The 26254-nt window shown below is 40.0% G+C and overlaps 3 protein-coding genes across 3 annotated transcripts; 2 read left to right on the top strand and 1 right to left on the bottom strand.

Moving 5' to 3' along the window:
• The first annotated feature begins 5581 nt into the window (after positions 1–5581).
• On the top strand, positions 5582–6532 carry LOC109571771 (vomeronasal type-1 receptor 4-like). The gene has a single exon (XM_019978293.2). It carries the CDS (start codon positions 5582–5584, stop codon positions 6530–6532), a length of 951 nt encoding a protein of 316 aa, XP_019833852.2.
• A 7590-nt stretch (positions 6533–14122) lies between these two features.
• Positions 14123–16113, top strand: LOC109571772 (putative vomeronasal receptor-like protein 4). The gene is given in 2 exon segments (XM_070770227.1): positions 14123–14627; positions 15947–16113. Coding segments are annotated over 2 exon segments (672 nt in total).
• Positions 16114–24877: 8764 nt separating this feature from the next.
• LOC109572455 (vomeronasal type-1 receptor 4-like) lies at positions 24878–25819 on the bottom strand. The gene has a single exon (XM_019979236.1). It carries the CDS (start codon positions 25817–25819, stop codon positions 24878–24880), a length of 942 nt encoding a protein of 313 aa, XP_019834795.1.
• Between the last annotated feature and the right edge of the window lie 435 nt (positions 25820–26254).

Raw genomic sequence — 26254 nt, forward strand, 5'->3', positions numbered from 1 at the left:
TAATATATCAAATATACCTAGTTAGTTTAATCTCTTTTTTCTCAATAAGGAGAGAAAACAAATCTTTGAGATATTTCAGGGGCCTCTGAATATCTTAAAGTTAGTCCAAAGTCAAGAAGACCTTGTTTAGAATTTAACTTAATGTTCTAGAAGTTTGTAAAAAAGATTAAAGGGTTTTAAAACACTTAGTCAAATAGGTCAGTTGGAAACAATGCTTAGTTATCCATTTAACCAAAATTACAAAGATTTCGTAGGCAAATACAGAAGCTAAGGGAAAATGTAGATCTTTTAATGCTATCAAGACCAGATCTACTTAAAAAACAAAGACATGATGAAGATAACATAGAGCATAACTAATTTGACCCGGCACAAGATCTTCATTTATTTATTTAGGCAAATGACTTAAAGGTAAGGAAAAAGTTTATTAGAAATCCTGGTGGCTCAGAATTCAACTGCCAGTGCAGGAGACGCAGGTTCGACCCCTGGGTCAGGGAAGATCCCCTGGAGAAGAAAATGGCAACCTACTCCAGTATCTTTGCCTGGGAAATCCCATGGACAGGGGAGCCTGGCAGGTGACAGTCCATGGGATCGAAAAAAGTTAGATGGGACTTAGGGACTGAACAACAGCAACAGCAATCAAGTGCAGATCAATTTTTTTAAAAATTGTCCTCTCAATAGATAGAAAACCAAATTCCAGTTTTGCATCAATTTACTTTAGATATTGGGGGCTTCCCTGGTGGCTCAGAAGGTAGTCTGCCTGCAATGCAGGAGACTCAGGTTTGATCCCTGGGCCAGGAAGATCCCCTGGAGAAGGAAATGGTAACCAACTCCAGTATTCTTGCCTGAAGAATCCCATGGACAGAGGAGCCTAGCGGGCTGCAGTCCATGGGGTCGAAGAGAGTCAGACACGACTGAATGACTGAACAATACCACCACTGGTTAACACTCCGAGCTTCCACTGCAGGGGGCTCAGGCCATCCCTAATTGAGGAACTAAGATCCAACGTGCAACATGGCCAAAAATAAGTAAATATTAAAAATTTAAAAAGAAACTTATAAGACCTTGGCTGGACCTTGAGAGCATTAAACGGTGTAAGTTAGACAGGGGAAGGACAAATGCTGTATGATCTCACTTACAAGTGATATCCAAAACATCCAAACTCATAGAAACAGCAGAAGGGCAGCTGTCAGGGACTGGGGTGTGGGGGAAATGGAGAGATCTTAGTCAAAGGCCATACATCTCCAGTTCTAAGATAAATGGTTTGGAGGAATCTAAGGGACAGCTTAGTATACAGTATACAGTAAAGTATACTTAACAATACTGTATTGTTCACTTGAAAGTTGCTAAGAGAGCTGACTTAAATATATTCTTATCACACAAAAAAACGATGGTAATTATGTGAAGTATTGAGAGGTTAACCAACTTTTATTATGATAATCGCTTTGCAATATATACCTGCTTCAAATCATCACACCTTAAATTTACTCAATGTTATATATTGTGCTGCTGTGCTAAGTCAGCTCAGTCATGTCTGACTCTTTGCGACCCCATGGACGGTTGCCTGCCAGACTTCACTGTCCATGGGATTCTCCAGGCAAGAATACTGGAGTGGGTTGCCATGCCCTCCTGGAGGGGCTCTTCCCGACCCAGGGATCGAACCCGGCTCTCTTATGTCTCCTGCATTGGCAGGCAGGTTCTTTACCACTACCACCCCTGGAGAAGCCCATGTTATATATTGCTTTGTGTCAGAGAAGATGTTTTAAAAAATAAGCTTCAGAAGAGGAGGCTGAGCTGGAAAAGTGAACATATCCTCTGAGATGCTGCTCTGAGGTAGGCTTTTATCAGGTCCTGGGGGAATTTCCATCAGGGAGTGGAAACTAACTTTGATCACTTGTCTAGATTCTGACGTTTACTTAATGATGTAGATCAACCTGGGAAAAGTACGTCCCCAGATCCTGCCTTTGCTTTCTTGTCAATAAACCTAATAAGTTTACCAGGAGAATCATTCTGCTTCTGGGAGAGCAACTTGCTGTCCTTCTGGGTGCATCAGGATGACTTCAACAAACAAGGTGCTGGAGACCGCAGGTGACAAAGGGGACCCGCTGGGAGGAGACGCTCTGCCATCCCATCCCTCATATACAGTCTTTGCGGGTCAGACCCGGCCTTTCCAAGATGCCCCACCTTCCTGGGGAAGCCAATTGCTTTCAGTAAGGATCTGAGACACTGCGGTTTGAGAGCCAGAAAGAGGTATAAAATCGTTTTTTAATTTTCTTGAGGAGGCGGCGGAAGCCTAGTTCCACCACCAGAAATCAAACCCATGCCCTCTGCAATGGGAAGCGCAGAGTCTTAACCACTGGACTACCAGGGAAGTCCCTAAAAATCTTTTCAATATTTTCACTCCCAGTCCCAAGCTTCCTTACAGAGACTTCATTATTTGCTCAGATATAATCTGCTAGTTTTTTGATATGAATATATTTATCTTCTTTCTCACAATATTGTCACGATTTCTTTTCCTTCAGGTATGTTGCTTTTTATACTTTATTCTTTTCCTTTTTTAGTATTTCTTAAATAATGTTTCTTAAATTTCTTAAATTACTTAAATAATGAACAGGTGTTTATTACTCTTTCACTGTCTTCAATTCATTTTCCTTTTAAAACTCTATCGTATTTTCTACATTGTACTTTTGACTTTTTTGTTTCTTAAAAGCTATTTAAAATTCCAAAGAATTTCACTTGACAAATGCCTCCTCTTTTTTAACGTTTTTTTGGGTCTCTTTATAGTCTACACCCTAACTGATATTTATTTACATTTGATATAATGCAATGCCTCTCAGTTTCATTTAATTACTATTTTATAATTTTGTCTTTACTTTTGTTTTTCCCAGCATCTTTCTATTTTTATGTATATAAGTTCTTATCTCAAATTGAATTACAGTACACTCATTTTCATTAAAAAATGCTCGATAACATCATTTATCTTAGAGGCTTTACATATTTTCTATTAAATATATATTAATTCCTGGGTTCAAGAAATTTTTATGCTGTTGAGATGTATAATTCCTTAAATTTTATTTTAAAACAAATATCCTACTGGAATACAGAAATTCAGATGATTTTTATACTGACTTTGCTTCCAGTAAACTTGTATGTCAGTTTTTAAAATTCTAAAAATGAAGCTGATGATTCTACCAGTTTCCTTTTTAACATGTATAGATTCTGTTAATGATTAAAGATAGTGATAAAAAATTCTTTCTAATTTTCTTCTTACTTTATTACAAAGCCTAGGAAATCGGAAATCATGAAAACTCCAAATTCCAAGAAACATGGATGAGGTAATAACCTTGTGAATTTCAATGTCAGCCTTAATGGAGGTCATACCATTCTTACACTCTATCTGTAAGCTGACTAATTCTGGTTTTGTAACAAGCACATAAAATTGTTTACAAGAAGATATGGGTTGGAGATATTTTGCAGTCAGCAATACACATGGAATATTGATTAGTTTGGGTTTTATCAGCCACAGTATGACTGCTATTTAAGGCTAAAAAAAACATTCCATGTTGTGGGAACAGACCCTTATATTGTAAAATGTTTAGCAGCATCCATGACCATTAGCCATTAGATGCCAAAACTCTGTAGTGCTTACTATTAAGAACAGAAAATGTCACTGAAAAATGCAATTGACCAGTGGGACAAAGGCAGCATGAGGTAAATTGTCCACTTGGAAAGTTCTATATGAGATGATTTGTGTTGGGAGTGGGAAGCCATGCAGCGCTGCATGTAGGATCTTAGTTCTGGGACCAAGGATTGAACCTGCATCCCCTACATTGAAAGCATAGAGTGTTAACCACTGGAATGCCAGGGAAGACTCTGAGTTGAATTCTTAAGTGGTAATTGCTTTGGGGTATTGTATAATGTAGTTAAAATTCTAAACACGAACTTCAAATACATATGATTCTCTTTAGGTTTTAGAAGTGTAACATTCTCTAGAAATGTCAGACTATTGAAACATATGGGTTCAGATACAAAATGCAATTTGATACTCTTAGGAAAAATGTTTTCTTTTTTCAAGAAATATTATATAGATTTGTGCATACATTTTCTTTTTTTAAGATTTGTGTGTGTGTGTGGACCATTTTTAAAGTCTTCATTGAATTTGTTATGACATTGCTTCTGTTTTATACTTTGGGTTTTTTTGGCCATTAGGCATGTGGGCTTTTAGCTCCCTGATCAGGGATTGAACCCCGACCTCCTGAACTGGAAGGTGAAGTTCTTTAACCACTGGACCACCAGGGAAGTCCCTGTGGCTAGCACATTCATTATATTTGGTCAATTAAAAATAGAAAAAACTTGGAGAGTTAAAAATAATTCTTGAATCCCACTTCCTGGTGGGAATCTTGTTAGCAGAGAAACACTCACTACACCTCTGTTTTTTGCTCTTTCTATGAGCGATTTCTCCCAAATTGGAACCAGTCTGTACACAGCTTTCCTGCCTTACCATTGCCTCTCATTTGCATTCCCCATATCATCTTTTAAACATTCTTTTTTGCATTCTTTTCCATTATGGTTTAGCCTGGAATATTGAATACAGTTGCCTGTGCTATCCAGTAGGACCTTGTTTATCCATCCATATTTAACCGTTTCCATCTGCTAATCTCAAACCCCCAATCCATTCCTCTCCCCCAGCCCTTGGCAACTACAAGCTGTTCCCTATGTCTCTGAGTCGGTGTATGTTTCATAGACAGATTGGATTTTGCATGTTCTAAATCCCACAGGTAAGTGAGGTCAGGTGGTATTTGCCTTTCTCTTTCTCACTTACTTCACTTACTTCTCTGGGTCCATCTATGTTGCTGCAGTTCTTTTTCATGACCGAGTAGTATTCTACTGGGGCTTCCCAGGTGGCACTAGTGGTAAAGAACCCACCTGCAATGCAAAAGACAAAGAGACACTGGTTTGATCCCCGGGTAGGGAAGATCCCCTGGAGTAGGGCATGGGCAAGCCATTCCAGTATTCTGCCTGGAGAATCCCAAGGACAGAGAAACCTGGTGGGCTACAGTTCATGGGTGGCAAAGAGTCAGACTCGACTGAAGCTACTTAGCATGCACACAAAAAGAATTCTATTGTATATATGTGCCAAAAATGCCTTCTAGAGACTTCTCTAGTGCTCCGGTGGCTAAGACTCCATGCTCCCAATGCAGTGGGCCTGGGTTCAATCCCTGGTCAGGAAACTAGATCCCACGTGCCGCAGCTAAGATCCAGTGCAGCCAAGTAAATCAATGTTCTTTAAAATGCCTTCTAAGATGCAAATTAAAATTTGTCTTTTTTTTAATTTGCCCAACATGCCATAGGTAATATACTAGAATTAATGTTAGTATTTGAATTACACCCTCTTCATAAAACTGAATTCTGTACTCAAAGATTCTCAAGAATCCTTGTAATCCAGTTCTGAAAGCACCATATGTGGGTCTGAAATACAGAAAAGTTGAACAGACCCTATAATTTATAATTTCAGAATATAATCTATTTTGCTTTGTTTGAAGTCTGGTTGACCTAATGACAGCCATAAAACGGGATTAAGATAATGCTAGCGAGTGATGCAATTTTGGAATTTTTCTTCATATCTCAGATCTGTATTGGGCTCATGGGGAACTCGGTCCTCTTCAAGTTAAAAATGTGCACTTTCATAACTCGGTCTCACCTGAAAAAGCCCATTGATGTCATATTCATACACCTGACTTTGGTCAATGTCTTGACCATCATGTTCAAGTTGATACCAGATGTCATGTCATCCTTTGGAGTACGACACTTTCTAGACGACGTTGGTTGTAAAGCGACTTTGTTCACACACAGAGTTACACGGGGTCTTTCCATCTGTACCACCGCTCTCCTGAGTGCCTACCAAGCCATCACCATCAGTCCTGTTCATTCTAAGTGGGCGTGGCTTAAATTGAAACTCTCTACGTGTATTTACCCCTCTTTCCTTTTCTTCTGGGTCATCAACATGCTTATCTATATCCACATCATCAAAACAGTAGTAGCCAATCTCAACTTCACAATTGTTGGTTCTGGGTATTCCACACTATATTGCCAAACTAACCAGTTGGAACACCACTACTATTCAATGGCATTTTTGAGTGTCATCTTGATTCGAGATCTCCTGTTTGTGAGCCTCATGGCGTGGTCCAGTCTCTACATGGTGACCCTTCTCTACAAACACCGCCGGAGAGCCCTGCATATTCACAGCCCCACCCTCTCTCCCCGGCCCTCTCCTGAAATCCAAGCCACCCACATCATTCTTCTCCTAGTCAGCTGCTTTGTCTTGTTTTATTTCTCAGACAATTTTATTACCCTTTATCTGTTTTATAGACATGAGAAAAATTGGAGACTGAAGAGAATGAATGGAATAATTTCTTCCTGCTATCCAGTGATCTGCCCTTTTGTGCTGATGAAAAATAATAAAATTGTTTCCAAATGTATTTCTTCCATTTCAAAGATGAGAATGACCTTTTCTCGAAGAACAGTGAAGAGATGACCTGATACCCGCAGGCAATGTAGGGGGTCTCTGGAATAATTTATATAAAGAAGAAAATGCCACATGGCTCTTGAACCCTTAAAATGGGGCTAGTCGGCTAAAATGAGATGAAATGTAAATTAAAAATACACACAGATTTGAATCTCACAAGGAAGAAGAGGACATAAACATCCCGTTAATAATTTTCCTATTTCATATGGATTACTTGTTTCTATTATAATAATTTGGGTTAAGCAAAATGTAGTATAGTCATATCATTAAATAATCTGCTTTGTTTTACTTTTTTTTAAACTGCAGCTACTAGAAGGTTTAAAATTACATTTGGGACCCACCTTATATTTCTATTAATGTGCACTGCTCTAGGGAAAGTCATTTGTCTATTTAACAAATAGATATAGCATGTTTAGGCATTAGACATGTTCTAAGCTCTCAAAAGAGTGGGGCATGCATGGGTGATTAACACAGGCAAAATATAATTACTGGGGAGATTATATGCAATGCTCTCTAAAAAATGTAAATCCACGTGATAGAGCTATAAATTATTCAAGCAGCTAACACAACATTGTAAGTTAACAATATTTCACTAAAATAAATCTTTCTTAAAAGGAAAGCAATAATTTGAGCAGGATAAATGAATCGGGAGTGCTGGGGCTGTCACCCTAACGCACAGCGCCCTGCAGGATGTGTCTTTCAATGTCTGTGGGAATCTATCCACGAAAATAATCCCGCGAATGCTGTGCTCATATATTTGCAGTTTTCAATACGCTATGTGATGATAACGTCAATGAAATGTGTCCCTCCCTTTTCAATAATTCTTTATTAAACACAGCCTGACACTTTCCTATCTACTCTGCTGCAACATTTGCTTTAAATAGATGGAGTTTGCACATTTCTTTGTTCTGCAGCATTTTTCTTCATCTTCAGCTTGTGTGGTTTTGAAGCCTTGTTCAGTCAATTCCTTGTTTGCTTTAAGTCCTCAGGGTTATGATGAAAGTGACATAGACTTTGAATCTTTGTTCAGAATGTTTGATGTATTCTGCTTTGCCCAGGCATAGGATTATGGGCTTAACCCATAATAGTTCACTTTCCCCCGACTTCCAATTTTCCCTGGTGCAAATGAAATGAGTGATTCTTTTCCTTTGAAGAAATTTCATGTTCTCTATGAGCTTTTAAAATTGAACTTTAACATAGAAATAAAACTTATGATTACCAAAGGGGAGGGAGAGAGTGGATAAATTAGGAGAATAAGATTAACATATGCACACTACTATGTATAAGACAGAGGGCTTCCCAGGGCAGCACTAGTAGAAAAGAATCCACCTGCCAATGCAGGAGATGCGAGAGATGTGGGCTCAATCCCTAGAGATGTGGGCTCAATCCCTCGGTCAGAAAGATTCCCTGGAGTAGGAAATGGCAACCCACTGCAGTAATTTTGCCTGGGAAATTCCATGGGCAGAGGAGCCTGGAGGGCTACAGTCCATAGGGTCTCAAAGAGTCAGACTGAGCAAACACGCACCACAGAATACACTAACCCCACTTTGGGGTTTATTTTGAGGGCAATGAAATTACCATCTTTAAGAGATGTATGTACCCCATTTTTGTAGCATTATTCATATACCCAAGAGACTCTTGAAAAGCAAGGAGATCAAACTAGTCCATCCTAAAGGAAATCAATCCTGAATATTCTTTGGAAGGACTGATACTGAAGCTGAAGCTCCAATATTTTGGCCACCTGGTGCAAAGAGTCGATTCACTGGAAAAGACCCTGATGCTGGAAAAGATCGAAGGCAGGAAGAGAAGGGAACAATAGAGGATGAGATGATTGGATGGCATCCCTGATTTAATGGACATGAGTTTGAGCAAACTCTGGGAGATAGTGAAGGACAGGGAAGCCTGGTGTGCTGCAGTCCATTGGGTCGAAAAGAGTCGGACATGACTTAGCAACTGAACAACAAGGTATCAAAACAAGCTCTGTGTTAATCAGTGGATGAATGTGTGGATAAAATGTGGTATACGTATATATATATTTTTCCTGTCTCTATATTGAAATATTATCAGTTATTAAAAACTGAAGAAGGGGAGGGATGAACTGACAGTTGGGGTTTGTAGATGCAAATTATCACATATATCATGGGTAAACGAGGTTTTTTGTAGAGCACAGGGAACTGGGTTCAATATCCTGGGATAAACCGTAATGGAAAACAATATAAAAAAGAAAGTATGTATGTATATAACTGAATCGCTTTGCTATACACCAGAAATTAATGCAACAGTGTAAATCAACTATACTTCAATAAAAAAAAATTTTTTTTTAATGAAGAAAATCTTGCCACAGTGTGGATGGACCTTGAGGGCATTATACTATGTGAAACAAACTAGGCAGAGAAAAACAAATACTGTATGATCTCACTTATATGTGGAATTTAAATATGCCAAACTCATAAAAGCAGAGATCAGACTGGTGGTTGTTTGGGGCTGGGGTGTGGGGGAAATGGGGATATCTGAGTTGAAGAGTATGAGCTTCCATTTCTTAGATGAATAGATTCTGGGGAGCTTAAAGGGCAGCATGGTTACTATAGTACATGTTGTTCAGTTGCTAAGTCATGTCCCACTCTTTGCAACCTCAGGGACTGCAGCACACCAGGCTTCCCTGTCCTTCACTATCTCCTGGAGTTTGTTCAAACTCAGGTCCATTGAGTCGATGATGCCATCCAACTAGCTCATCTCTATCGCCCCCTTCTTCTGGACTCAGTCTTTCCCAGCATCAGGGTCTTTTCCAATGAGTCGGCTCTTCACATCAGGTGGCCAAAGTATTGGAGTTTACTATAGTTAACAATACTGTACTGTATATGTGAAAGTGGCTAAGAGAGTGGGTCTCCAATGTTCTCATTATTAACAGTATGCTAATTCTGTGAGGTATTGAGATGCTAGCTAACTTTATTATGGGAATCATTTTGCAATGAACACTTGCATCAAAACAACACACTGTAGACCTTAAATTTTTGTTGTTGGGATTTAGTCGCCAAGTTGTGTCCGACTCTTCTCGACCCCGTGGATCGCAGACTTTACAGAGTTAAACTTACACAGTGCCAATTACACTTCACAAGAGCTAGCAGCTCTTGGCGGGGAGAAAGCCCTAAAAGAGGAAGCACAACAAGGGAATTGGAAAAGTGAACTTCTGCTCTGAAGAGCTGCTCTGAGGTCAGGTTTTATCAAGTCCTCGGGGAGTTTCTATCAGTGGAGTGGCAACTAACTTTGATTTCTAATTTTCTAAAGTTTACTTTTTAATGCAGTTCAACTGGGGGGAAAATTACATCCTCAGATGATGACTTTGTCTCCTCATCAATAATCCTATTAAGTTTACCATGAGAATCATTTTGCATCTGGGAGAGCAATTTGCTGCCCCTCTGGGCACATCAGGATGACCCCAACAAGATGCTGGAGACAGCAGGTGACAAGGGGAACCCCTGGGAGGCTTTGCGGGTCAGACCCAGCCTTTCCAAAAAGCCTCTTGTTTTTTGCAGAGGCTGGCTGCTTTTAATAAGGATCTGAGATACTCAGTTTTGACAAGAGAGAGGCACAAAAATCTTTTCAAGATTCCCATTCCCCATCCTAAGCTTCCTTACAGAGACTGCCTTTCTTTTAAATTTCAAATTTAATCCTCCATCAATTTTCTGTTTGATATGATTGTATTTTATCTTTTTTCTCATGATATTGTCACTATCTCTCCTTTCCTCCATAGATATTACTTTTCATTTCTTCATTCTTTTTCTTTAGTATTTCCTATACCTGCCCTGTATTATTTTATTATTCACAATATATTTTACTTTAAAACTATATCTATCACACTTCCTACATTGTATTTTGACATTTGAAATTTCCAAACCATTCCATGTATTGGCTAATACTGCTCCTTATTTTATGCTTTACTTTCACTTTTCACCTTTATACTCTACACCTTAGTTGATATTTATCTATATTTGATATCATGTCATGCCTCTCAGGTTCATTTAATTTCTCATTTTTACAATCTTCTGTTATACCTGCTTTTGTTTTCCCCCGCATCACTCTATTTTTATATCCTTTATTTCAAATTATAATATGCTAATTTTATTTTTAGAGTACTTGAGTCACATTTACATTAATTGATAACATCGTTTCTTCTTAGAGGTTTTGTACATTTCTTGTTATTTAGTCGCTAAGTCATGTCCAATTCCTTTACGACCTCATGGGCAATAGCCTGCCAGACTCCTCTGTCCATGGGATTTCCCAGGCAAGAATACTGAAGTGGGTTACCATTTCCTTCTCCAATACATTTCTTATTATGTACTAATTCCTAGGTTCAACAAATTTTCATGGTTTGTGAACGATGCTATTTTTTAAATTGCATTTTAAAATTTTCATGCTGGCATATAGAAATCCAAATGATTTTTGTTCTGACTCTTCAGAACTCTTGAAAATTGTTCTTAAAAATTCTAATCATTTAACCAATGATTATATCAGTTCCCTTCTTAAAATTTACAGAATATTTTAATGATAAAAGATAGTGGTAAATAATTCTTTCTAATTTTTTGCTTCCTTCTCTATTATAAAGCCCAGGGAGGGACTTCCCTCGTGGTCCAGTGGTTAGGACTCTGTGCTTCCATGGCTGGGGGCATGGGTTTGATCCTTGGTCAGAGAACTAAGATCTCAAAAGCCATGCTGCTGGGCAAAAAAAAATTCAGGGAATCTGAAAACATGAAAAATAGAAGTGATGAAGCAGATATTTTTACTCACAGCCGATCTCAAAGGGAAAGCTTTCAGTACACAGCCTTTAATATAATACTACTGCTGCTGTTAGATAGCATCACCAACCCAATGGACATGCATTTGAGCAAACTCCAGGAGACAGTGAAGGACAGAGGAGCCTGCTGTGCTGCAGTCCATGGGGTCACAGAGAGTGTGACATGACTTAACAACTGAGCAACAACTGCCATTGTAAATATTTTTGTCTGGGTACAAGATCATTCCTTCCTAGTGCTACATAACTAAACATTTTTATCCTAAGTACATATTGGATTTTGTCACATGATTTTTTTGCATACACTGAAGTGACAATATATTTTTGTTCCTTGTGAGCAATCATACAGATGAAGTTTCAAATGTTAAAATTACCTTCCAGTTAGGGATAATTCTATGGCCAAGTGCTTGATTCTCTTTGCATATTGTGGACTCAATTTTTACAATCATTTTGATGGATTGCTTTTAATTTGGTTTCTGAAATAATCTCATATTATTGTCCTTTTCATTATAAGTTATGTTTTGCTACCAGGGTCATGCTAATCTCATAATGTGATTAATGGAAGGTTCTCCATTTTTTTATCCTCAGCAGTTGTTTGTATATATTATTTGTTTCTGAAGTGTTTGTCATACTTCACCATCAAGCATTCTTTAGAATTTCTTATGGAATGATTTTTACCCACTCTTCAATTTGACCATGAGGAGCATTGTCTACGTATGACCTTCTATGACACAAATATCTTTCTTTTGGTAAGTTAACTCTTAGGTATTTGTCCATATCTCCCAAATTTCCAAATCTATTGACAGAGTTAATCATACTTTCATATTATTTTCTAGTATTTGCAGCTTCTGTGTTGCTATCCATTTAACGTTCTAAATCTTGATAGTATTTATGCTTACCTTGAAGGAAAGTTATGACCAACCTAGATAGCATATTCAAAAGTAGAGACGTTACTTTGCCAACAAAGGTCCGTCTAGTCCAGGCTATGGTTTTTCCTGTGGTCATGTATGGGTGTTAGAGTTGGACTGTGAAGAAGGCTGAGCGCCAAAGAATTGATGCTTTTGAACTGTGGTGTTGGAGAACACTCTTGAGAGTCCCTTGGACTGCAAGGAGATCCAACCAGTCCATTCTGAGGGAGATCAGCCCTGCGATTTCTTTGGAAGGAATGATGCTAAAGCTGAAACTCCAGTACTTTGGCCACCTCATGCGAAGAGTTGACTCATTGGAAAAGACCCTGATGCTGGGAGGGATTGGGGGCAGGAGGAGAAGGGGACGACAGAGGATGAGATGGCTGGATGGCATCACCGACTCGATGGACATGAGTTTGAGTGAACTCCGGGAGTTGGTGATGGACAGGGAGGCCTGGCGTGCTGTGATTCATGGGGTCGCGAAGAGTCGGACACGACTGAGCGACTGAACTGAACTGAGGAAAGTGGAACAGTCTCACTGAAAAGTGAAAAGTGTTAGTCACTCAGTCATGTCTGACTCTTTGTAACCCCATGGACTATAGCTGGTCAGCCTCCTCTGTCCAAGGAATTCTCCAGGCAAGAATACTGGAGTAGGTTGCCATTCCCTTCTCCAGAGGATCTTCCTGCCCCAAGGAATCTTCCTGCCCCAGGGATCGAACCCAGGTCTTCTGCATTGCAGGCAAATTCTTTACCATCTGAGCCACCAGGGAAGCCCATATGGCCTTGTGCTTATATTTTTACATTTATGTATGTACTATATGGGGCTTCCCAGATGGCGCTAGTGGTAAAGAACCCACCCACCAATGCAGGAGGCATAAGGGATGCAGATTCAGTCCCTGGATCGGAAAGATCCCCTGGAGAAGGGCATGATAACCCATTCCAGGATTCTTGCCTGGAGAATCCCATTGGACAGAGGAGCCTGGTGGGCTACAGTCCATGGGGTTGCATAGAGTCAGACACAACTGAAATGAGTTAGCATGCACACATGTACTGTATGTACACACAATTCTTTTTATGTGCCAGAACTGTTGAATACGGTGTTCTACAGAAAATTTAGAATATTAAAACATATCGATCCAGATATTAAAAAGGAATCTAGGGACATCTGGTCAACCAGGTCAGTTTGTGAAGCGGTAACCTGTGTAGATATCTATGCATGTGTGTGTTAGTCAGTCCCATCCAGCTCTTTGTGACCCCATAGACTGTAGCCTGCCAAGCTCCAGCTCTGTCTATGGAATTCTCTAGGCAAGGATACTGAAGTGGGTTGCCATTTCCTTCTCCAGGGGATGTCTATGGAGTCTACCAAACCTGAGGAAGCTGAAGCCAAGTGCATGGTTGTTGGCTTGTGGCCATTTGGGGGGATAAACAAGCTGGGATCTAATACTTTTAAGAAAAAATGCCCTCTAACATGCAAATTTCATATAGGCCCAATATGTTCTAGGTAACATACTATATAAGTTATTATTATTATTATTATTTTAAACTTTTGGTCTCTGACGAGGGATTGAACCCACGCCCCCTGCATTGGCAGCATGGAATCTTAACCACTGCACCACCAAGGAAGTCCCAATATACTAGAAATAGGGTGTTAGTATTTGAATTCCACCTGCTTCATAAAACCTAATTCTCTAAGGTTCTCAAGAATTCTCAAGAATCCAGTCTCTGAAAGTTCCGTATTGGGGCCTGAAATACAGAAGAGTGGAACATTTCGCACCCTGTCCTCCTCCTGAACTGTCAGTCATTAATTTCTTTAACAAGCTCCATTATAATTTCCCAATATACTCTATTTTGTTTCAGTACAAACCAGGTAAACCTAATTAATATATTTAAAATCAATAAGATATGTTTACAAGTGATGAAATTTGGGGTTTTTTCCATATGTTTCAAATTTGTGTCAGGTTCATGGGAAATTCATTGCTTTTCATGTTCTATATGTACACCTTCTTAACTCATTATCACATGAAAAATCCAATAGATTTAATATTCATACACTTGACCTTGGTCAACATTTTGAATATCATGTTTAACTTGATACAACATTTCATGTCATCCTTTGGAGACAGATATTTTCTGGATGATATAGGTTGTAAGGCAACTTTGTATACATACAGAGTTACCCAGGGTCTTTCCATCTGTACCACCACTCTCCTGAGTGCCTACCAAGCCATCACCATCAGTCCTATTCAGTCTAATTGGGCATGGCTTAAATCAAAACTCTCTACGTGTGTTTACCCTTCTTTCCTTTTCTTCTGGGTCATCAACATGCTCATCTATATCCACATCATTAAAACTGTAGAAGCCAGACGCAATTTCGCAATAGTTCAGTTCAGTTCAGTCGCTCAGTCGTGTCCAACTCTTTGCGACCCCATGAATCGCAGCACGCCAGGCCTCCCTGTCCATCACCAACTCCCGGAGTTCACTCAAACTCATGTCCATCGAGTCGGTGATGCCATCCAGCCATCTCATCCTCTGTCGTCCCCTTCTCCTCCTGCCCCCAATCCCTCCCAGCATCAGGGTCTTTTCCAATGAATCAACTCTTCGCATGAGGTGGCCAAAGTACTGAAGTTTCAGCTTTGGCATCATTCCTTCCAAAGAAATCCCAGGGCTGATCTCCTTCAGAATGGACTGGTTGGATCTCCTTGCCGTCCAAGGGACTCTCAAGAGTGTTCTCCAACACCACAGTTCAAAAGCATCAATTCTTCAGCACTCAGCCTTCTTCACAGTCCAACTCTCACATCCATACATGACGACAGAAAAACCATAGTCTAGATTAGACGGACCTTTGTTGGCAAAGTAATGTCTCTGCTTTTCAATGTGTTATCTAAATTGATCATAACTTTTCTTCCAAGGAGAAAGCCACTTCATGGCTGCAGTCACCATCTGCAGTGATTTTGGAGCCCCCAAAAATAAAGTCTGACACTGTTTCCACTGTTTCCCCATCTATTTCCCATGAAATGATGGGACCAGATGCCATGATCTTTGTTTTCTGAATGTTGAGCTTTAAGCCAACTTTTTCACTCTCCACTCTCACCTTCATCAAGAGGATTTTGAGTTCCTCTTCACTTTCTGCCATAAGGGTAGTGTCATCTGCATACCTGAGGTTATTGGTATTTCTCCCAGAAATCTTGATTCCAGCTTGTGCTTCTTCCAGCCTAGCGTTTCTGCATAGAAGTTAAATAAGCAGGGTGACAATATACAGCCTTGACGTCCTCCTTTTCCTATTTGGAACCAGTCTGTTGGTCCATGTCCAGTTCTAACTGTTGCTTCCTGACCTGCATATAGGTTTCTCAAGAGGCAGATCAGGTGGTCTGGTATTCCCATCTCTTTCAGAATTTTCCACAGTTTATTGTGATCCATGCAGTCAAAGGCTTTGGCATAGTCAATAAAGCAGAAATAGATGTTTTTCTGGAACTCTCTTGCTTTTTCCATGATCCAGCGGATGTTGGCAATTTGATCTCTGGTTCCTCTGCCTTTTCTAAAACCAGCTTGAACATCTAAGTTCACGGTTCATGTATTGCTGAGGCCTGGCTTGGGGAATTTTGAGCATTACTTTACTAGCATGTGAGATGAGTGCAATTGTGTGGTAGTTTGAGCATTCTTTGGCATTGCCTTTCTTTGGGATTGGAATGAAAACTGACCTTTTCCAGTCCTGTGGCCACTGCTGAGTTTTCCAAATTTGCTGTCAACCTATGCAAGCCACACCACACAATTCAATGGAATTTTTGAGCGTCATGGTGATTTGAGATCTCCTCTTCGTGTTCCTCGTGATATGGTCCAGTCTCTACATGTCTCTACCACCATCTCTAGTAACCAGTGCAGGAAGCCAACAATAAAGTCTGGAATAATTGGCCCCAAACTGCCAGGATTTGATTAATAATTTGATCATTTTTTCCTTGACTTCCCACTTAGTATCAACTGGAGAAAGCCAGATATTCACCCCCCTCCCCTTCTAGTTCACCTGCTGACCCATTTTAGTGCCCCAGGCCAACAGCCTCCCATCATGGCTTACCTGAAGCCTTCCCTATTTTTCTTTTAAGGAGCTCTCCCACTCTGCCTGCCTTTGAGTCTCTGCTAAATGCTGGTGATGGTGGCTGACTCCCTTGCTAGAGCCAGCTCTGAACAATAGCCTTTCCTTGTTCTCCTTCCGGGTTTCTCTTTTGATTTCCACATTGTCTCAATCCTCTGTTCAAACCCACAAGAGTTTTCTTCACATGAATGAAGCTCTCCATGGTTATTCTCATAATATCCTATGTCCCTGTCACAGCATAACTCATGCTTCAATTTCTGTCTCCATACTCTCTGGCCAGTCATAAGGAAGAACTCAGTGTTGACAAAAACAGACTATGTGATTTCCCATTTTGGCATCTTTGCACATTTGTCCTCACACACACTGATTCTCAGTCTGAAAAATGAAAATCTCAACCCAAAAGCTATCTTCCTTGTTTCCAGACCTTCATAGCTGTGTGTTTCTATCTCTTCTTGCCTCTTGAAACTATTTTGCATTTTGATCTCTGCAATGAACTACCCACCTTCGATAAAAGGTGATTCTGAGATCACCATTGGATGACACCATAATATAACGGAAGTCCATTCTTAAGTAATCCATTTTCACTTACCATGTTTTTATTGTTGGCAGCCAAGTAAATGGTACTCCAGTTTCCAGCCCACTAAAAAGAACATTTATATTGACTCATATTAGGAAACCCTTTGCTCTGTGCACACTTCTTTGCAGGAAACTCCTCAACCCCAACCATGGAATAAGAAAAGACTTTGTTTCATTGCATTACTCAGGAGCAAAGCTAAAAATACAACAAGGATCAGGAAATTAAGCAAGATTCTACACTTACATGTAGAATGGAATTTGCATGCACGCATGCTCAGTCGTGTCCAACTCTTTGCAACACTACGAACCGCAACCCACTAGGCTCCTTTGTCTATGGGATTTTCCAAGCAAGAATACTGGAGTGGGTTGCCATTTCCTTCTCCATGGAATCTTTCTGATCCAGGGATTAAACCTATGTCTCCTGCATTGGCAGGCAGATTCTTTACCACTGAGCCACCAGGGAAGCTCCTATAGGATGAAGGATTGTGAGTTAGTGGCTTAGAGTTGAAACTCCATCACCACTTACTATGATGAAAGTGAAAGTGAAAGTCACTCAGTCCTGTCCGACTCTTTGTGACCCCATGGACTATACACTCCATGGAATTCTCCAGGCCAGAATACTGGAGTGGGTAGCTTTTCCCTTCTCCAGGGGATCTTCCCAACCCAGGGATCAAAGCCAGGTCTCCCGCCTTGCAGAAGGATTCTTCACCAGCTGAGCCACCAGGAAAGCCCAAGAATACTGGAGTGGGTAGCCTATCCCTTCTCCAGGGGATCTTCCTGACCCAGGAATCAAACCTGGGTCTTACCAACTGAGCTACTAGGGAAGCCATGATGAGCTCAATCACAAATCTAGTGCTTTGATTTTTGCCATAGAGGCAAGTCAAGATAAAACTCTGAATTTTATACCCAACACTACACACACATACACCTGCATGTCCACAGCAGACAATGCCACATATATTTAAACAGTTACCTCTCCAAGTGCCCACATATTCCTTTCCAGGTATGTCTCCTTCATCTTGGGCAGCACAGATCATGCCTAATGCAAGAGTCAAAAGTAGAACATCCATCCTGATGTAAATTATTCCTCACTTATCTTCAGCATCTGTGAATTTGTTGTTAGTTGGTAGAAAACCTGACTCCCTGACTTGTTTTTATAAGAATTGTGTGTTGATGTGGCATATTATGACTGGCTTGTATGTACCTGCTTATAAGTCATCTTCAGTCAGTCAGTCAGTTCAGTGGCTCAGTCGTGTCTGATTCTTTGCGACCCCATGAATTGCAGCACGCCAGGCCTCCCTGTCCATCACCAACTCCCGGAGTTCACTCAGACTCACGTCCGTCGAGTCAGTCATGCCATCCAGCCATCTCATCCTCTGTCGTCCCCTTCTCCTCCTGCCCCCAATCCCTCCCAGCATCAGAGTCTTTTCCAATGAGTCAACTCTTCGCATGAGTTTCAGCTTTAGCATCAGTCCTTCCAAAGAACACCCAGGGCTGATCTTCAGAATGGACCGGTTGGATCTCCTTGCAGGCCAAGGGACTCTCAAGAGTCTACTCCAACACCACAGTTCAAAAGCATCAATTCTTCAGCACTCAGCTTTCTTCACAGTCCAACTCTCACATCCAACATGACCACTGGAAAAACCAGAGCCTTGACTAGACAGACCTTTGTTGGCAAAGTAATGTCTCTGCTTTTCAACATGCTATCTAGGTTGGTCATAACTTCCTTCCAAGGAGTAAAGTGTCTTTTAATTTCATGGCTGCAATCACCATCTGCAGTGATTTTGGAGCCCAGAAAAAGTCTGACACTGTTTCCACTGTTTCCCCATCTATTGCCCATGAAGTGATGGGACCAGATGCCATGATCTTAGTTTTCTGAATGTTGAGCTTTAAGCCAACTTTTTCACTCTCCTCTTTCACTTTTATCAAGAGGCTTTTTAGTTCCTCCTCACATTCTGCCATGAAAGTAGTGTCATCTGCATAACTGAGATTATTGATATTTCTCCCGGCAATCTTGATTCCAGCTTGTGCTTCTTCCAGCCCAGCGTTTCTCATGATGTACTCTGCATATAAATTAAATAAGCAGGGTGACAATATACAGCCTTGACGTACTCCTTTTCCTATTTGGAACCAGTCTGTTGTTCCATGTCCAGTTCTAACTGTTGCTTTCTGACCTGCATATAGGTTTCTCAAGAGGCAGGTCAGGTGGTCTGGTATTCCCATCTCTTTCAGAATTTTCCACAGTTTATTGTGATACACACAGTCAAAGGCTTCTTACAAATAAACAAATAACCCAATTAAAAAATGGGCAGAGGGCCTCAATAGACATCTTTCCAAAGAAGACATACACATGCCAACAGGAACAAGAAAAGGTACTCAACATCACTAACCATCAGAAAAATGCCAATCAAAACCACAATGAGCTATCAGCTCACACCTCTGAGGATAGCCATTATCAAATGGTGAGAGATAAGAAGGATTGTTGAGGGGGTGGAAGAATGGAGACCTTTGCACACAGTCTGTGGGTTGGCAGCTGTGAATCTAAAAGTAACATCTAGAAATGGGTCCAATTTTGTCGCTGGATTCTAAAGTGAACCATGTATACCAATTAACAAATGAGATGTTAAGAACAATGATATTTTCAGTTCTCCTCAACATTTAGTATTTGGAAAGTCAACATAAAGAATGTAGCTAACCATCTCTGTGTTCTTTCTTTAGTTTGGTCAAATGATCTATTTATATTTCCTTTTAAATTATTTGGTTTCTAGATATCTGCCAGTGGGCTTCCCTGATGGCTCAACAGGTGAAGAATCCACCTGCAATGTAGGAGATGTGGCTTCAATCCCTAGGTCACAAAGATCCCCTGGAGAAGGAAGGGCATGGCAACCCACTCCAGTATTCTTGCCTGGAAAATCCCATAGACAAAGGAGCCTAGTGGGCTGCAGTTCATAGTGTTGCAAAGAGTTGGACACGACTGAGCGACTAAGCACAGCACAGCAATATTCAAATGTACAGTATAATCTTATTGATAAGAGTTGCCAGGCTGTACATGACATCCCTAGGATATATATTTACTTCATAGCTAGACGTTTCTACCTCTCATCCATCCATCCATCAAGAGCCAAGAAAGATCTTGATCAAAATGGGAAATGTTACAAAGAATAAACAGCAACCTCAACTAAATAGAGTCGGGGGACCTGAAGGGGACTCTCTCACACCCTAAAAAGATAGCAGAGCCCAATGAGAAAAAAAGGTAAAGACTCAGCCAATGAAAGCAGCAGAGTCTTTGTTGACTGTAGCCCACCCCCCGCTCCCCACACCAACTTCTTTTTCCTCTCTAGAAAGTACTCTACTTTCCCTGCCATTCGAGAACTTATCATGACTCGCCATGGTTGCATGGTCCCAAATTAATCCATATTTGCTGGAGAAACAAATGCCTCCTAGTCTATTTGTCATGTCAAGAGTAGTCTACACCAAAAAAAAAAAAAAGTAGTCTGCACCAACAGGTAAAATATAAAAGTCCATCCACGAAAATATTTACTTTCAGGGCACCACTAATAAGAAATCAGAAGTGAATAATTGCTGGGTAATAGTGGGCTGCTTACAATAGATTTAAAGTTTTCTCTATGCAACATCTTATGCCCCACCAAATGAAAACACTTAATGCCAAAATGTTTACTTTACTTGTGCTATTTGTCTCTTAGAAAGATATGTTTAATACTATTTTTTGTGTTGCTGATTTTAAATAATTTTGAGATTAATAGTCTCATTTTAAGAAAATAGATTTATTTAGATAGTGTATTGAGACAAAAATGTATATTCCACCAAAGTTTTCTGTACTGTTTATGTTATCTGTATTTTTAAAGCATACATAATTAATACCTTCCAGCTTTAAGGTGTAATATGATTTTTTATTTAATTTTTGTTTTGCTTTGGAGATAGCTGATTTACAATGCTATGTTTAAGCTGTTAACAGCAAAGTGATTCAGTTATATATATATTTTTTATATATGTATGTATGTATAGTAGAGTTAATGTTCTATACAATAGGTCCTTGTTGATTATCATTTTATGTAGAGTGGTGTATATATGCTAATCTCAACACCCTGATTTATCCCTCCCCCTACCTTTCCCCTTTGGTAACGGCAAGTTTGCTTTCTATGTCTGTGAGTCTGTTTCTCTTTTGTAAATGAATTCATTTGTATCACTTTTTTTAGATTCTACATCCACATTATCATATGCTATTTATCTTTGTTTCACTTTACTCACTTAGTAGATATAATTTAAATGAGCCAAGAAAATATAAACAAAAAATTGTTTTAGTTGTAAGCAACTTTGCTGCTTTTATGGCAAAGCTGCCTGTTGCCTGATGCATACAATTTATTTATTTTTTTTTTTTGATGCATACAATTTAACTTAGCCACTGTTGAGAAAGTTTTGTGTCATGGATTGAAAAGTAAACCAGTTTCAAGAGACTGTTCAGTAAAATTTTCAGTTCTGATGATTGGAATTCTACTTTTGGAGGATTTATCATATTTTGCAACAAAAATAAAGCCAAGTTAAATATTTTTCAATGGTGTTGTTGGGGATTAATAAGTAAAAATACTGCCCTTTGCCAAGAAACCATTTGGGTTTTTGCTTGCTTTTTTAGGAAGACAGCAATCTGTTTCTAATATTTATTTATTTTGGCTGTGCTGGGTCTTTGTTGCTGTGTGTGGACTTTCTCTAGTTGCCCAATGAGGGCTTCTCACTGCAGTTGCTTCTCTAGCTGTGGGGAGTGCACTCTAGGACACATGGGCTCAGCAGATGCAGCTCTCCAGCTCTAGAGCGCAGGTTCAATAGAGGTGGCACACAGGCTTAGTTGTCCAGAGGCCTGTGGATTCTTCCGGAACCAGGGATCAAACCTATGTCTCCTGCATTGGCAGTCAGGCAGATTCCTATCCACTGAACCACCATGGAAGTCCAAAAAACTATTTGTTTTGATAGTACAGAATACTTTGAAACCTTCAGAGTTACATTTAGAATTTATTGACCTTAGGTGTTACCTCCAGGGAAGCAGAACCAGACACAATATAATGGGAACCAAAGTTCTGGGGTTGCATGTGGGGTGAGATTTGCTGATGCACATGGTGGAACCAAGACACCGAATGGAATTCCATCTAAGGTAGTATTTGAAAAGACTCAAATACAGCTTAAAAAAAAAAGTTTATAGAATAAATGAGGAGAATTTAACCTAAAAATGTTACAGTAGATGGTGTTATTAGTTCCAGATAGTTAGTAGCTACCCTTATCGGGTAATGACTGGGAAGGGGCATGCCAAGGTTTCTGGGAGCATGAGTGTTCTGTTTCTTGATCTGCGTGCTGGTTACATTGGCTGTGTCTATTTTGAAAATTCATAGCAGGGCATAATCGTTGGCATGTTAATTTCATTACAAAAATTAAGGAAAAAATTAGTAGATACATGAAGAAGATGCCAGATGCTCAGTTGAGTTTGGTAGATCAAAGCCAAAGAAAAAAATATCACATTGTGATGACCAAAGAGGTAAGCACTATAATGGAGACAAGTCACAGAAAGGGTGTGGAGACCTTTAAGGAGGAATAACACTTGTGCTAAATGAGGGTAACAATTCCACAGAGATATAACACAGCTGGTGGAGAAGAGACCATCATTTAAAAATGGAAGACAACTTCCTAACTTGAAGTTCATCTGACACGCATGTCCAAACCACATCTTGGTTAGAAGTGTTAGTGGAAGGAGGGTCTGGAGACCCTCCCTCCTGTGGGCCTCAGTTCTTGGTAAGGACGCAAGGAAGAATCTAAGGTCTTACCCTAGCAAGAAAGTTTACTAACTATAAGGAAAAAAAGAACGGGCGGCAAAGAGTCAGACAGGACTGAGCGACTGAGCCCACACAAACAAAGAAAGAGAGGACACCTCAAGAGAGAGGTAGGCCAGGCAAAGGGAGGCAAACGGCCCTGGGTCACCGAGGTTTTAAGGCAGGATCATTTGAATAATCTGGGGGGGAGGGGGGGAGTGTCGCTGATTGACAGCCTTGATTGACAGTTGCAGGTTATATACCAAGATGCTCTACCGTGCATGTCCTTCTCATGATTCAGTCTGTTACAATTAGATGCATGTATTCAGTATTCATAGAATATTTATAAGTAGTGAGTCCAATGGCCACCAAGCTTGCTTTAGTACAGAATGGTGTGAAGTGTGTGCATGTGCTGAGGAGGGAAGGTCCACCATTCTCCAGGTGGGTTTTTGTTTTGTTTTGTTTTGTTTTGTTTTACTTGCCCCTGACTTTTTTGAGAACTGGTGGGAACATATTAGGGGCTGCTGCGGCTGCTGCTAAGTCTCTTCAGTCTTGTCCGACTCTGTGCGACCCCATAGACGGCAGCCCACCAGGCTCCTTTGTCCCTGGGACTCCCCAGGCAAGAATACTGGAGTGGGTTGCCATTTCCTTCTCCAATATTAGGGGCAGGGCTGGTAAATTGCTTGGTGGGATTCGGCGGCTATTAGGCCGCTTTTCGGGAGACGGCAATGGCAACGCACTCCAGTGCTCTTGCCTGGAAAATCCCATGACGGAGGAGCCTGGTAGGCTGCAGTCCATGGGGTCGCGAATAGTCGGACACGACTGAGCGACTTCAATTTCACTTTTCACTTTCCTGCATTGGAGAAGGAAATGGCAACCCACTCCAGTGTTCTTGCCTGGAGAATCCCAAGGACGGAGGAGCCTGGTGGGCTGCCGTCTATGGGGTCGCACAGAGTCGGACACGACCGAAGCGACTTAGCAGCAGCAGGCCGCTTCTCGGTTACTCTCAGCTAACTTCCTGGCTATCAGAAGCAGCAATGAAAAACACACCTATTTTAAACTACATAGAGAGTTTAAACCCTATGAGACTTTAAGGATGAAGCACTAATTTTAAAGCTCATGGAGAAAACGAAATCTCTTCAGAGGAAAAGCACCCATCAACGTGGTGTTTGATATCTTGTCTGCACCATGGGAAGCTGGAAATAAAATATAAGTGACCCACTGAATGAAAAGGGTTCAGCTGAAGAATCTGATGTCTGGACGATGTAGAATCCATCAGCCATGATGAAAAGTCAGTATGCAAAATTTTAAGTTACCGTTTCACTTACATATCTCTGGGTACTTAAATGGAACAGTGAATTAAATAAAAGACCTCAAAATTGCAGAATCTGAAAATGATAAACAGATGCTGAGGAAATAGTTCGCCAAATTATATTTATTTAAAACAAATATAGTGTAGTACTCCGCAAAGGGCCTTGTTTCCTGAAGAAAAGTTATTGAAAATGAAGGAACACATTTCATTAAAATTCTCATAAGAGATTGGATTGAAGTATGATACACGCACAATAACATAAGTGGAGCTATTATTATGTATAAATATATGCAGACGTTGAAAAGCAAACACTGGCATTTAACTACGCAAAAGAGTAAAATTCCTATCCTTCTCAGCTCTCCTAACCTGCTGTCTTTCTAAAGCTCTGTCATACACCCTTATACTTTTCCTATACTATAAATATTCTCTATATGGCCTATGTTACTCATCAACATATGCCCAACCTCTAAAATAGTGCTGGGAAAAAGTAAACCATGCAATTATATGTTTAATGAATACATAAATGACTTTTCCCAGAGCAACAGTGTTGAATAGAAATTAACTCAATCACCATGTAATTTTAAATTTCTAAGCAGCCACATTTCAGAAAACAGCAAAACCAAGCAGATAAAGTTAGTTTCAATGACATATTTACAATACTTTTAATTTATACATAATAGTATATTTTAACTAAGGAATCTATATGAAAATTATTAATTTCACATTTATGTACCCTTCTTCATTGGAAGATTTCAAATGCGAGGGTATTTCTAAGTTTCCACCTCAATGGGAATTATACTAACCCCAAATTAAGTGCTCAACAGTCCATGCTGGAGAGTGCTCTGTTGTGGAAAGATACAAGCATCAGATCATCTACTAAATGTTCTTTGAGAAAAGGTAATTGTCCCCCGTGAAAGGAAGGAAGTCATTTTGGAAATTTTATTTTTCATCAGCACAAAAGGGCACAGGGATGGGTAGCAGGAGGAAATTATCCCAGTAATTCTCTCCATTTCCGGTTTTTTCGTGGGTAAATAAAGCAAGTAGAAGGCCATAAAGTTGTTTAAGCAATAAAAGAAAACAAAGCAACCTACCAGCAAAAGAATAGTGTGGGTGGCTTTGATTTCAGGAGATGACTGGAGAGAGAGGCTGAGGCTGTGAATATGCTGGACTCTCTGGCGGTGTTTGTAGAGGAGGGTCACCATGTAGACGCTGGACCACATCATGAGGATCACAAAGAGGAGATCTCGAAGCACCATGGCATTCAAAAATGCCATTGAATAGTGGTGTTGCAACTGGTTGCTTTGACAGTATATGGTATAATACCCAAGACCAGCAGTTGTGAAATTGTTCCTTGCCCTTACAGTTTCAATGATGTGGATATAGATGAGCAAGTTGATGACCCAGAAGAAAAGGAAAGAGGGGTAAATGCACATCGAGAGTTTAGATCTAAGCCACGCCCACTTAGAGTTAAGAGGATTGATGGTGATAGCTTGGAACACACTCAGGAAAGCAGTAGTACAGATGGAAAGACCCCGGGTAACTCTATATATGTACAAAGTTGTCTTACAACCAACATCGTCCAGAAAATATCTTTCTCCAAAGGATGGCATGACGTCTGGTATCAACTTGAACAAGATAGTCAAAACATTGACCAAGGTCAGGTGTATGAATATGACATCAATGGGCTTTTTCAGGCAAGACTGAGTTAAGAAAGTGTCTATATATAGTATGAAGAGCACCAAGTTCCCCATGAGCCCAATACAAATCAGAGATATGAAGAAAAACCCCAAGATTGCATCACTTGAAAACATTATCTTCATATTGTTTTATATGTTTTCCTTCGATTCGCCAGGTTTCAAAGAAAGCAAAATCAATTATATTTTGAAATTATAAATAATAGAGCCTCTTAAAGAATATGGTATCTGATGGTTCAGCATAAGGAGAGGGAGTTTGTAGTTTCAACTCTTCCATGTTTCAGGCCAAGATGTGTCATTTCCAGGGATTAAATTCCAGGGTTTCTTAAAAGTCTGAGAGTACAGAATTAGGTTTGTAAAGAGAATAGGATTCAAATGACTATTTCAAATGTGGGGAGGGAGGAAGGAAGAAAGAATGACACTAGCAAAGAAGTAGCAAATTAATCCTACAAAGAAATAAATGGAATCAACACAAGCAAAAGCAGAAGTTAATTGATCACAAACTTCATATGGAAAGTAAAAACATATAGAAAAGTTAGATCCTTCAGAACA

The sequence above is a fragment of the Bos indicus genome, chromosome 18 (genome assembly GCF_029378745.1).
Source record: "Bos indicus isolate NIAB-ARS_2022 breed Sahiwal x Tharparkar chromosome 18, NIAB-ARS_B.indTharparkar_mat_pri_1.0, whole genome shotgun sequence".
In the NCBI taxonomy this organism is placed as follows: Eukaryota; Metazoa; Chordata; class Mammalia; order Artiodactyla; family Bovidae; genus Bos; species Bos indicus.